The following is a 13,661-nucleotide window of genomic DNA, read 5'->3' as shown; positions in this document are numbered from 1 at the left end:
TTCAAAATGGTGGCACCAAGTTTCGTCCCCAGTGACACTACGGGACAGAAAAGCATACTCTTCCTCATGGTATCGTTGCAAGTGACCCAGTGATGCAGTCATTCTCTGAGTCTTCTGTTCCTCCGTGAGTAGGTGCAGAACCCACTGCGCGCAGATTTTGCGGTACAGCAGGTGTTTTGTCACAATGGCGTGTATGGAACCGTGGCGTATTCCCATCAAAAGACTAATTTCTTCCACAGTGATCCGTCGGTTTGCCCGGATATGACCATCCAACGCAGCAGTAACATCAGGAGTGATGACACGATGAGCCTGTCCTGGGCGAGCATCATCTTGCAGTGACACACTTCCCTCTCGGAATCTCTTATGCCACGCCAGCACACGCGAACGTGACATGCTGTGTTCGCCATAAACAACAGACATGCGACGATGAATTTCTCGTCCTCCTACTCCTTCAGAAGTCAAAAAGCGCACTACACTTCGCTTTTCTTCTTTACCCGCCTCCATTACTGATGTTATACGACCATACGTAGCGCTAACCTTACTTCCAGCACAATAAACGAACGACTAGTATGCAAAGGCACGTTGTCAATGTGCTTTCCAGAGTCCTCACCAGATGTTCGTACCGAAAGCAAATTCCAGTGTTACCAGCTTGCGCGCCGTGTGAGTTATGCGTGGTGACCCGTTTTCATTTGACTGCCTCTTATAGATGGAGTCTCTCAGTTATAGCCATCCATCCGCGGTTTCCTGATTAAAGTTGTATATGTGTTTCTTATTTACCCCAAGCGCGCTTCATGTTCAGCCCATGTTGTCTTTGATATATTCACCCCAGTAATATCAACAGCTGACAAATTCCAGATAGTCCAATTACAATATATCACATTTCTTTAGTCCTACTGTTACATTCTCTTTCCTATGTCCATATTTCTCCACAGCCCTTTATCCTCATGCACTTCATATTTTCTTTCCTTAGATGAAAACCGAGTTTCACATAAAAGCACACACCTACACTAAGCATCAAGTATAATTACATTTTAATTGGGGCAGGGATTCTAAACCTCTCAAGACCCGGGACCATATGCGTCTTTTCTCATCGAGTCTTGGGTCGCCAAATTTTACTGAATCTTCATTCAAATGTATAAAAGTAACTAACTTCGTAAAAAAACTACTTTTATTTTAGTTAGTTTTTACTTAAATGTATATATTTTGTTTAGGTGGCAACTATTTTCCGTCGTACGTGTTGCAATATTTGTTGAGAACTTCTGATTTAGGTTATTAGACTAGAAACGGGAAGAAACAAGATTCTGAACGCAATATCAAGCCTGCAAACACGAATACGGAGATTTTGGAAAATAAAGAATTACTTTACAGGGTTTGCTTGTAAATAATACTTTTTTAATTTGAAATCATGGTTTAGTTAAGCACAGAGGAAGCTGAGGATACTTGAACCTTTTTGCCGCCAGCACTCATCAACTCTTCCTTCCCTCATCCTCGAAATATTCGGAATAGGGTAATGCGCATCCTAAGTCCCCACTCCCAGCCACAGGGTAATGCGCAACCTAAGTCCCCACTCCCAGTCACAGGGTAATGCGCAACCTAAGTCCCCACTCCCAGTCACAGGGTAATGCGCAACCTAAGTCCCCACTCCCAGTCACAACAGTGTCATGCAAATTGAATAATAAATTGATAATTAGATATTGGCACTTATTTACAGTTAATACAAACCCCCTCGTATGAAGGCAGGAAATATACGGTACACAAAAAGGGAAAATTTAGGTAGGGAAGATCATCGTGCAGTCCACAAGGGTCCATTAATTGCAACGCTGATGATACGGTGATGATTAGCAAGTTGATTAGAATTTTTAAACTCAAACCCTCCACTTACAGAACTGTCGTATTCTTCAATGAAATGAAGACACCGAATACTAAATAATTCCGATTTCGTAATGTCTCTGCACCGCGTTAGAAAGTCAGAAATAAGAAACCGTTTGTTCCGTCATCTTTCATTAAATTCCATATGCAAATGAAAAGAGAAACTAAGCGCCAATAGATTGTCTTCCACAGCAGTGCAGTGCTGTGTCTTCTAGGAGCATATACGCGACCCATGTGCAGTTTAAACTTGAGGCTGGAATAGAGCACAGGAAGAAAGTTTACCGAACGTTTTGCCTGAACTTGTCGATTTCGCGGCCTAGGGCCCAGCTAAAATGTGTTCTCGTAGTACAGTGCCCTTGGTAAAGCAGTGACAATTCCCCACAGTGCGAAATAGTTCTGTAGACTCGGAGCTATGGTTCTCTAATTCCCTGAATTGAGCAAGGCCCAGTTCTTTAGATCTCGGGTTAAGATACAGATTCTACCAAAAAGAATTCCATGGTTTCAGACACCTGAAACGAATGCAGATACGACGAAGTTGGCACTTGCAGAGTAATCGTAAACTGAAACGGGTTTACTGACACAAATTGTGCTTGCATCCCAACTGTAACGAACAACAACTTGATTACGTATTCTTCACGATCATTGCAGTGTCTACCGTATAGCATATAACACTGACCGTATTGTGGTACGGAAAATTTGAATCCATTATTTGAGTTCAGTGTGAATTTAAGCGCGAGTGTGTTGTGAGACAACCGGTTGGAAAAAGCATTAGGAGATGGTAAAAGCAATTCAGAGAGACTGCAGTGTGGCGGCCTATGATACTTTATGAAGATGTAAATCGTGTTATGCAGACTTTTCGTACTATGTCCGAAGAAATTATCTGCCAAGCAAGTGCAGTGTTAAGGCGAGTTTCCCAGGGAACTTTCATAATATGGACGGGGTGAAACTTAAGTGAGTGTGGGGTGAGCGCTGACATATGAAAGCGTTGTCGTTTCGTTTTTCTTTTATGAGGACTTCATTGTAACCAATTTATTCCTAGACACTTTGGAAAATTTTGCTCATTCGCTGATAAACATCAGCAGCAAATCTTACTCCTCATCTGGACTTCGGGCCTGTTCATTTTGCTCACATTTTCAGTAACTGTTTGAACGTGAATTTCCCAGGTCGATGGATAGGAACAAGATAATTTGCAGTCCTCTCATTCTCTTGATCTTTTGCTTTGGACTTATTCATTTGGAGCTATGTGAAAGACCAGGTGCACAGCCAGAGACTGAATATGCTGGGTGATCTCAAAGCACAGATCACTGCAGATATTACAAAGGAAATGTTACAGTGCCTCTGTCAAGAGGTGGATTACAGGTGGGATCTATGCAGGCTATTGAGGGCGCGCACGGTGAAATGTTTCGCACCTAACAACTTTTCCATTTTTCTTTAAGAAAATCGGTTTCAGATGACTAAAAAATACCTCAAACATCCACGCGTTCCAAACTATAGGTACCTGAAATCCAGGGGTTCTTTTTGGTCAGCTCTGTAGTATAATCCCTCTGAACTGAGTGAGACAGTGGGGATTCCTTGCATCATAAGCTAGCTCCTTGGTTACGTTTTTACAGCTTCCCCAAATTAAGCAATGCATTGACGATTTCACTGCAATAGGACACAGTTCTCTAGATCCGCGAGTTGCTTATGGTAGATATGCCTATGCTAGGAAAGGCTTTGGGATGTCACCGTGCTAGGACATAGTTCTGTAAATCTTGAGCAGCAACATATCCAAGAACTGAGCGAAATAGCGATGATTTCCTGCATAATGCCACAGTAGTTTAGATTACAGCCAGTGGTATGAAAATACAGTATTCTGCACTGAACAAGGCACTGGCAATATCGCTGCACGAGAGCCCAAATTCTTGCAGGAGTTGGCGCATAAACTGAGTCGGAGCTTCGACATGAAGGAAGACCAGGAACTCCTAGAAACTGAGGCATCCACCATGAGGCGCCACCAGTCTATGCAGCGCCTCTCCAGAGGGGAACTCGTGGACTCCCACATGGATGAGGAGCTGGTAAGAAATATATGAAGTTAATTCAAGGCTTGACATCAGCCATCATACGAAAGCATATTAAAAAAATCCTTATTGGTTTTGTATTTCTAAATACACTCTATATGTTCGATCGTTTGGTCATCACCAGGTGAAATATACGAAATAGTAAAAGGTCTATATTGCAGGTGCAAATATTTTAATAATATAAGAAGTATAAAAATAAAAAAAGCAATAAATTAGGTGAACCAGACTTAAATTTTACATGGGCCTGTATATTAAGTTGATAACTCCGGCCAGATAATACAGTTCACTGCCCTTCGCATTCATTGGACATTTACACAATTCATCTTTCTCAAATCTTTTTATATAACTTTGCCCATCCCACGCAAATGCTATACTTTTCTATCTTCTGCCGTGTAGCCTTTCCTGTTTAGTGCAAGCCAAATTAATTTTAGAATTTGGAGCAGTCCTTTGGAGTTCTATGGCTAGCTGGGAGTGTTCTGAATTTTATTAAACAAGGGACTGTTTGTTTAGGCGAGTCTGTAAAAATCCTCATAATCACATATCTGCCTTGTTAAATTATTACAAATGCGAAACACGTGTACGTACTTCAGTTCTAGAGCCAGGGATACATAGTCAGAATGTGCTGTTCCGAGTTGTGAAGCCTCTGCCCTGAAGATGGCGACACCAGGCTTCTGAGAAGTATTGGTACCTAGATGACTACAGAGTCATAACCGGAATATAATCTAAATGCCACTGTCTTAGGCACCCATAATGTCATGTTTGTAGTCTAGGTTGTGGTTGAACGCATGAGGAGAAATACAGATTGTGAAATGTCGAAGGGTTGTTGCTGTGCAGGGTGCACTTGTCGTGCCCGACCAGCAGGGGAACCTCCGAATTACCGTCAAGAAGACCAAGCCCATTCTGGGGATCGCCATCGAGGGTGGCGCCAACACCAAACACCCTCTGCCTCGCATTATCAACATCCACGTAAGTGGCACTGTTGAACTGTCTTCCTACCTCGGACGTGTAAGAAGTTATCTTGATGCTTCCCGCATTCTGCATCTTGCCATATGAACCATATTAATATTCGTATTTTACATGGAGGTGTTCTAAGCATTTCAGTCAAAACAAAAATCGATTCAAACACACAGAAAGGAAAAATATATGAAGAATGCGTACAATTTATTGGGAAAACGACAAGAGAAGAGACATATTGGTAGACCCAGACGTAGAGAGGAGAATATATTTAAAATATATGTTAAAGAAATACGTGTAGAATGTGAGGAGTGGACTAGGTTAGTGTATCTCGGAATAATATCGAGTGGGATTTATAAGTACGGATTCCATTAAACAGGGCATTTCATTAATGAAATGACTGGTTGTAAACTATTAATTAAAGTGTACGAGCACCACGAAGTTCCTTGGTTCTGTACGGCAACACTGAGACAGCTTACACACCATGCCGCAATTCCCAGCGTTCTATTAGGAAACATCAGTATGGTTTACCCTTGAAAGTTCACAATGCAGATGTGTGTGCTTCTGTATACCGTTCCTTAGAAGCTACGGCGCAAATATTTGTCGATTTTAATTTAAATTCCCCTTACTTCTTGTACACGTTACAGTTATACAAATCCAACTGTTTGTTGCCACATGTCATGATGTCATCAAGAAAAAATACTTTTGTTTGTTGACGATTACATCTAATTAATAATACTCTAAAATGTAGCCAGATAAATCGGGATTCACATCCGTATTTATCTTCCCAGTAAGCGTAACTGAAAGAGTTGTGACGCTTACTTAGACCAGCAGTTTCACCTTGCTCTTGGACAATATAAGCCAAGCTAGAGATAACTGCTTCTTGCTCAGGAAATGGTTAGATGCTTCGTGTGGGTCAGTACTTAACGAGATATGTCCTATGTTTTATTAGAAAAATAGACTGAGTCTATCAACGATTGTAACTAACGTAAAGAATGTTGTATGCAGGGGACCGCCCTTTGCGGTCTAGTGGTCAGAGTTCCTGCCTAAATATCCAGAGGTCCCGGGTTCGATTCCCGGCTCTACCAGATTTACTGAAAATTAGTGATTCTGGAACAGGGTCCACTCAGCCTCGTAAGGATAATTGAGGAGCTATTTCAAGGAAATAGCGGCTCCGGTCTAGAAAACCGAGATTAACGGCCGTGGGGATCCCTTGCGCCGACTACGTGACACCTTCTATCCGCAAAAGTTTGCACTAACTTCGCCGAAAAACTGCGGTCACTCGGTCGGTATAGTTCGCTTGCGGACTACAGGCCACGGAATTTGTATTTTGTTTGTTTTGTATGTTGTATGCAGGCTGTAAACATGCGTACAAATGTTCTCATGGAACATTTTATGTATTATCATTTACAAACACAACTCAGTGTGGAACTAAGTAAGTGGGATTTCAGTGATCAGATGAGGTAAATACATATGAAAAGGGTTTCAGGCTGACTCTGGAAGACTTATTATTCTCACCGATGTGGATATATCAGGCTCCTTCCCCGCCACCTGATATGTGAATTTAGGTGGTTAGCCCTGGCGAGGCAGTTGAATGTAATCTCAAAGTGTGTTTGAACTTGCAACAACTCCAGGACGTGACTCTACATTAATACGCTGCATAAATCACAACTTAATGTGGAGGGCATACATGATCATTATTATATTGCTGCTTACCACTCTTCTGGTAGATGTACTTTGTTACTTAGTTACTGTGCAAGTAGATCTCCAGAAAGTGAGATGTAATTTAGATTTACACAAGTTATTATAAGTAAAGTTCCAGTTTTTCTTTTTTCAATGATGTCTGAATTCACTTATTTTAATTTAGTTAGCTGGCATGCATTATGCACCCTTGAAGACTTATTTTCACGGAAATCCTAAATGGCTATGTAGGTTAATTATTCTGGAACTTGGCAGATCATAGAGAGATCAGAGTAACTACCTGCGGCCAGAAGAAGCTTCCAGTCAAAGTTCCTGCACCAGATATGAATATTCATAACAAATACTCATACGTCACACAGTCTGAACTAGATCTGCTTATAACTGGCTAATAAAAGAGTGGGATTGTATACAAAATTCCACGTAAACCAATCCCATTTGCTTACTAGGGTCATAGTCTTAGGAAAGCAGTTGCCTAGTAGGCATCTGGATGACATTAATTCCCACTGTCTCAGTTCTTGACAACTCCCTCTGCTTTTTATTAACTGACAGTAACAAATGTCAAGTTACTACAGACCTCAGAATCTAAAAATACTTAGGAACACCTCTTTATAATGTTTTATGTAGCATCATCTCATTAACTGGAAGCAAGTCAGTGGTAAAGGAATTATAAAACTTTTGGCAAAATAAATAGGGATGCAGATTGAAATAAAAGACGTAAATTAGAAAATAATGTAAAAGTAGAATAAAAGAGTTTTTAATTGACACAGAGATAATTTAACATCGTTAACTGCTTTAGTTACACAGAGCTAATTTAACATAGTTGAAAACTTCTTTAGTTAATAACACGAGCACAGAAATGGATCACAGTGTTACTAAATTGTCAACTTGTAGTCCCTGTTACTGACCTCATATCGAATAGCCTGAGGCATTTGAGGGAATATATGTTTTATAGATCCTTCTCAGAAGTCCTCGATTTCCATAGTGTGCACGTCGGTAATATTGTATCCTTTTAGGAGAATGGTGCCGCATTCGAAGCCGGTGGCTTGGAAGTAGGGCAGCTCATTCTGGAAGTGGACGGACAGAAAGTCGAGGGTAAGTATTTTAGTGAATATCAGTGTTACAGAACTTAAGAACGTTAAACAAATCTATCCGTTTGTTTGTTGCAAGGAACATAATAACCCTTCCAGTAATAAAATTAACACAGTCCAAGTGGTGTGATGCGATGCGTACATTTTAATTTCCTTGGACATGTTAGAGAACAGTGGGAAAATGCAGTGTTGAGGATAGAATTAAGAAGACCCTTTGATCATTATACATTGGCCACATTAAATTCTCTTACACTTGATGTTTTCAAATAAATTTATTTTGTGCTCTAAATGGCAGGTATAACACAATTTTTTCTCATTCAGTTGTGTGTCAGTGCTTAAAATGCAACACTGTGAAAGGTGTGGCAATTGTATGTGGCAATTAAGGACCTTAGATGCTCCCTACTCATATTTGGGATATTCATCTTGTCCTTCCTCCACTATTGTCACTTTTCCTGTGAGAACTGTGATATTTATGAGGACTTTCACACAGTTTATCTTTGTTGTAGAAATCCTACCCTATTTCCAGAAGTCACTTATGCAAACCTATTTTGAAAGGCCATTAGCCTTGATGGGGTGGTATGGTGTGCATGTTGAGAGATGCCACCTCTGTGTGCACCCTGGTATCCTTGTTGTGCAGTTTGCCCTTTAAAAAGAAAAGGCAACTATTGTTCAATATTAATTTCATACCCCTTTTGTGGGCAGTCAAGAAGGTGAAACAAACTTCTTCAAAGGAACAAATATCCCAGTAGTCCAGCATAAACAAACCGACGATTGTCAGAAGTTTTCCATTTTTTTTATGACATCTGAGTCTGAGTCTCATTTTACGACTGACAGTCAGTCAGCCTGTCTGTCTTGGCATAAAGCGCCCATCTGGGGCTTGCGACAAGATCTTTATTATTGTTTGACAGTTATGGTCTTGTTTTTTGTGGGCACCCTCTCTAACGAGAGGGAAGGTCTGTCTTTTGTATATGCTGCTGGTCCTTGCCAGCACAGTCTTTCTCGGGTAAGAGGACCTTGTTACTCGACAACATATATTACTGTCTCAAATTTGAGACTTCTATGGCTTCTACTTTTATTTCTAGCCCAGGAAGAGACTGTAAAGTCTCCAAGTAGATTGTCATTATGTAAGATTTTTGGTGTTCTAATTCTGGAGCTATGATTACCAAGAACATATCTTCAGTTAGCATCTGAGCACTAAGAACATTCAGAGGCAATAGATTTATAGTCTCACTGACTCTCATTTTGATAAAAAATATTACCATCTCATAAGATGTGAGCAAATTTTGGAAGAGTGGTAGGTTTTTGAAGGACGAACTTTCCTCCCTGGTCTACATATCTTGCCAGTCTTTGAACGATCATAACACATCATTCTTGGATGATATCATTTTCTGATTGTCATAAATGTTGTGTTCAATTGACGGTGTAGATTCCTACTGCTACGAAGTACTGTCTTCTTCTTGAACTAGGTCTGCCATCCTATCATGTGATTTCATGACTACGTGACTGTAAGGGTCACATAACTGTCTCCACGGTCTTTGGATTTTCAGAAGCCCAAAAGCTTCCTTCAACCAAGTCACATCAGCACTGGGGCTGGTGTGCAGTGGAAGAAGCAATGCCTTGAGGTTAGCTGCACAGGTCACCAGTAGATCTTGTACTGGCTGAAGAGACATAGATGAAGATGAATTTTGTGGTTCCTTACAAAGCAGGCAATTTACAGTTACAGGTCCAACCTTTGTTATTTCTTTCATTAAATATTCATATTTTGGTTAAATATCGTACTTGCCAGTAACAAAATGTTAAGTTATGAAGTCTGGTACATATGCTTCCACAACTCTCCAGATAAGTGTACCGCTTTCAAGTTAGAACACCATGGATGTAATACATCATTACACAGAATAATTTTGTTGTATCCTCTCTGTTATATTGCACACTGAAAGCAGATTGGGTCATTGTTTCATAAATTGTCCTGTGGCTTTTTTATGTTAATGTGGAACTTTAAGAAGAGCAAAGATTTGGGAGTGCTTGAGAACAAGGGACTGAAGAGAATGTGTGTTAAGATGAAGCAGGGGGAGTGAGTTCTTCAATATCTAGCCTTTAATAACGTAAATTGGCAAGATGATTAAATTATGGATGAGATCAGCAGGACCTGTAGTACACATAAGGGAATGGGGCAACTCCTTGTAATTGAGCCTGCCTTGAGAATCTAATAGTGGCTCAGCTACTGAAGAAATTCTCAGGTTTCTATGAAACCCAGGGATTCATTACCATGTTGGAAAAAACCTACTACTGGTCCCTATTTTGAGCCAGATGAATCCATTCTATAGCACCCCATTCTATTTATCTAATATTTTTTTTCCACCTATGACTAAGTCTTACTAGTGGCTCTTTCCTTCTTGTTTCCCTGCCAGAACCATGCACGCATTTCCCTACTTGCCCATGCATGATATATGTTCTTATCATTTCATACTCCTTGATTTTATCATTAATGTCATTTGGTAAGAAGTCCAGCTTATTAAATCCTCATTATGCAATATCCTGCAGTCCCCTATTATTTCATCCCTTTTAGGCCTATGTATACTCCTCAGCGCCCTGTTCTCAAACAGCTCCAATGTGTGTTCTTCTCTTAATATGGGAGAACAAGTTTCAGACCCAGAGAAAACTAAAGGCAAAATTATAAAGTCCTACATTTCCATCTTTACATTTTTAGGCAGCAGAGGAGAAGGCAATAGATTCAGAGTTGAATGGTATAAAATATTGTGAAAATTTTATATGCCCTTGACATCTTCATGCATGCAATTTCTGTTTGTTACTGTTGCCTCTAGATGTGTGAAATTTGCAACATTTTTAAACAATCTGTTTGCCATTTTTATGTTATGATTGAAATAATAAAAGGGGAAGAAGCCATGGCTAAAAAATTTTGGTTTATAAATCTATAGAGAGGAGATAATTTTTGGTGTCTTGCAATAGCTGGGAAGATAACGTATCTTTAATAAATAAGTTATAAGAATTTGAATTGAGTCTAATTAAGGTAGGACATGGTCCAATGATGAATTTCTTTGAAGTCAGGGATGCACTTTCAAGTTGCTTAACAGAAGAGACTTTGTTGATAATTTAAACATCTATAAGGTGCAGTCAGTATAGTGACTGGCTATGGTCTGGATGATCAAGGGGGCGAAGTTTGAGTCCCGGGGGGGGAGGGGCAAGAATTTTCACTTCTCCATGTCAAGACCGGCTCTGGGGCCCACCTATCCTCCTATCCAATGGGTACCAGAGGCTTTTTCTCCAGGGGTAAAGCGGCTGGGGCGTGAAGCTGGTCACTCACCTCCAAGTACTGCCAAGGTCAAGAAAACATGGGTCTATACATCCACTCCCCCATACATCTTCATGGCATAGTACTTATTTGGTTAAGTTTTTGCCTGTAAAGTTTCTCCATAATTTGATTTTTACCATATATTCAGTCAAGTTTCATTTAGTGGTCTGATGTTGTCCTATGGCTAATCTTTACACAAAACTCAGAGAGTTGGAAATAAAATTCATCCTTTATTACAGGAACAGTAATTATTTCTTGCAGTCTTGTTTTATGGCATTACCTTGGTTGGTAATATTATTTCCTGTAACAACATTGTACTCAGATTATAATCTGTCTTTCCCATCATGGCAGCCCAGATTCTATATGGTGTCAGGTCTTGTGAGATTTGTGATGGACAAAATGAAATTGGCACAGGCTTTCTCTGAGTACTTCGATTGCTCCTGCCAGTTTCTGTTACACTAACAGCTCCATAGTCATTGATTACCATGTCATTGACACTATATAGTCTAGTTAATGATGATAATGTTAAATAAGAAACCAAACTATAAACAATTGATCTGTATGACTATGTGCTCACTACCATCCTTAGTTAAAATATGTTATTTTTCATAGACCACCTCAGCCCTCCAGTCTTATGCTTAAAACAGGTGATAGTTACTTGCTTCAACATCCTTTCTAGTTCAACTTTCACAATACTTATACTTCATCAAAGACATGACATTCACCAATTTTCATGGTCAAGTGTTTAGCACTTATGCTTCATAATTATGAAAAACTTATTTTGAATCTTGACAGGGTTACTAACTATACTGACTGATATTTGCATGGTTTTCCTTAGCCACATCAGGCAGGTACTTGGACAGTACTTAAAACAGTCCACAACCACTTCTTTACAAATCCCTCACTGAGACCTGCTGCAGTAGGGCCAAAGTACCAAGGGACTTGGTTTCACGTTGCTATACAATCGGGCAGCTGACCCAAGAAGCATACATGTAGTGGGGATGATTATGTTTTTCAGGTCTGCAGCACCAGGATGTGGCTCGGCTGATAGCAGAATCATTCGCTCGACGGGAGCGCCACGACATCGAATTTCTTGTTGTAGAAGCCAAAAAGTCCAACTTGGAACCAAAACCAACAGCGCTTATCTTCCTAGAAGCCTAGCAGCTGCTCTCCCTGCCCTGAGCCTGAGGCGCCCCCAAGTGGACCCCTTGCGACCTGCTCAGCTTCCCACGAAGTAGCCTTAATTTATTGTCGGTGTGATGACAGAATTAGCCTTAGTTGTACCTGGTTTGACTTATGTGGTGTGAGGGGTAGTGTCATCTATACGTGAGGGGTTGAAACATATATGCCCAGGTTTGAGGTCAGGGAGCTCCATTTAGCCTTTCTCATTCCTTCCCTGCATTTAACAGTGTTCAAAAATTTAGGTGGAGGGAACAGACTTGAAACATTATGAACTGTTATTGACTCCATCAAGTGTGCCAAAGCAATGAAGAATACAAAGCCAGCTTACTATTTTGTGCTTACAGTTGCAAGTTTCCTACACTATTACATAATATACATACTGTTCTATAAGTTAATGCCTTTATATGTAGCCAGAGCCTCATCTGTATGTATGGTACTAATACGATTTGCAAATCTTTTGGTCTTTTGATCTTTCATGCTGTCATCAGGGCTCAACATGACCCATCATTAACAAGGATGGTATCAGGTAATCTGTCATTTTGCCACCATGGCTACAACTGGATTTTGCCTGCTACCCATAAGTTTTTTTTTTCTTTTTTCTTCTCTCTCACTTTTTGGAGCATAGGGCTGATTTCTCAGTGTCATTGATCATTTTTTACAGACGGTAGGACTCCTTGGATGGGTGATCAGCTCGTTGCAAGGCATCTACCTAAACACAGGACAACACAAGCACAAAATAAACGCATACACACAGCAAACATCCATGCCTTGTGTGGGATTCGGACCCACGATCCTGGCTTCTGAGTGAGTGAAGACAGTACAGACTGTTCAGCTATCATGACCAGCACCCTTAAGTTAGTTGTATTCTAAAATGAAGTATATAAATCTTGCCTCAGTCAAGCTAAAATTATTTCTCATTGGTTAATAACATGAAGTGGGTGAACATGGCGAACCTTGTGTAATCCAGTCACACCAAACCTCCATTTTTCAGTTCTAAGTAACAGATATTTTCTTCATATCCACATCCAGACACCTCATGTATCACATACTCCTGCAAAAATATTTGCACCTTCTTACCAACAATAAATTTGTAGTTGCTTGGCCCATAGTAAGAACCCTTTAGAATTTTGAAAGACATTGTTACTTTTACAACACACTGGAAGCTTAGAACTAAACCTTCATTCATTCTTAATGTGTGTGTATTCCAAGCCTTCTTATTGTCTCAGACAGCACAGAAACCTTTCTGAATCTGCTCATATTACATGCCTTAAGAAACTTCAGATATCCTGGGGAAAACTGAACATATGTGTGGCTGAAATTAATTCAAACAAATTAATAAATCTAAATTAAATTACATGTGGAGCATATGGATGAATTGGCACAACATTTTTATTTCATCCTAATGACTAAAATACCCTGGACTGAATATTATACTCTTACCATTATTTTTTTTTCAGGGGCACGTGGTAGCATAGTTGGTTGAGGGGCTATGCTACAAGC

General features: G+C 40.1%; 1 protein-coding gene across 1 annotated transcript in view; it reads left to right on the top strand.

Annotated features, from left to right (window-relative positions):
- LOC111874583 overlaps positions 1-12,813 on the top strand; it is a gene marked incomplete at its 5' end in the record, with an annotated part of 144,065 nt that extends 131,252 nt beyond the window's left edge. The window contains 4 exons of the mRNA XM_023870196.2: positions 3,777-3,923; positions 4,761-4,892; positions 7,595-7,673; positions 11,998-12,813. Coding sequence (XP_023725964.1) covers positions 3,777-3,923; positions 4,761-4,892; positions 7,595-7,673; positions 11,998-12,140 — 501 coding nt within the window. The remainder of the gene's footprint in view (positions 1-3,776; positions 3,924-4,760; positions 4,893-7,594; positions 7,674-11,997) is intronic.
- Between the last annotated feature and the right edge of the window lie 848 nt (positions 12,814-13,661).

Source organism: Cryptotermes secundus, unplaced genomic scaffold, assembly GCF_002891405.2.
Source record: "Cryptotermes secundus unplaced genomic scaffold, Csec_1.0 scaffold1296, whole genome shotgun sequence".
In the NCBI taxonomy this organism is placed as follows: Eukaryota; Metazoa; Arthropoda; class Insecta; order Blattodea; family Kalotermitidae; genus Cryptotermes; species Cryptotermes secundus.
Note: the sequence above shows the minus strand (reverse complement) of the source record. Positions and strands in the feature narration are given on the sequence as shown.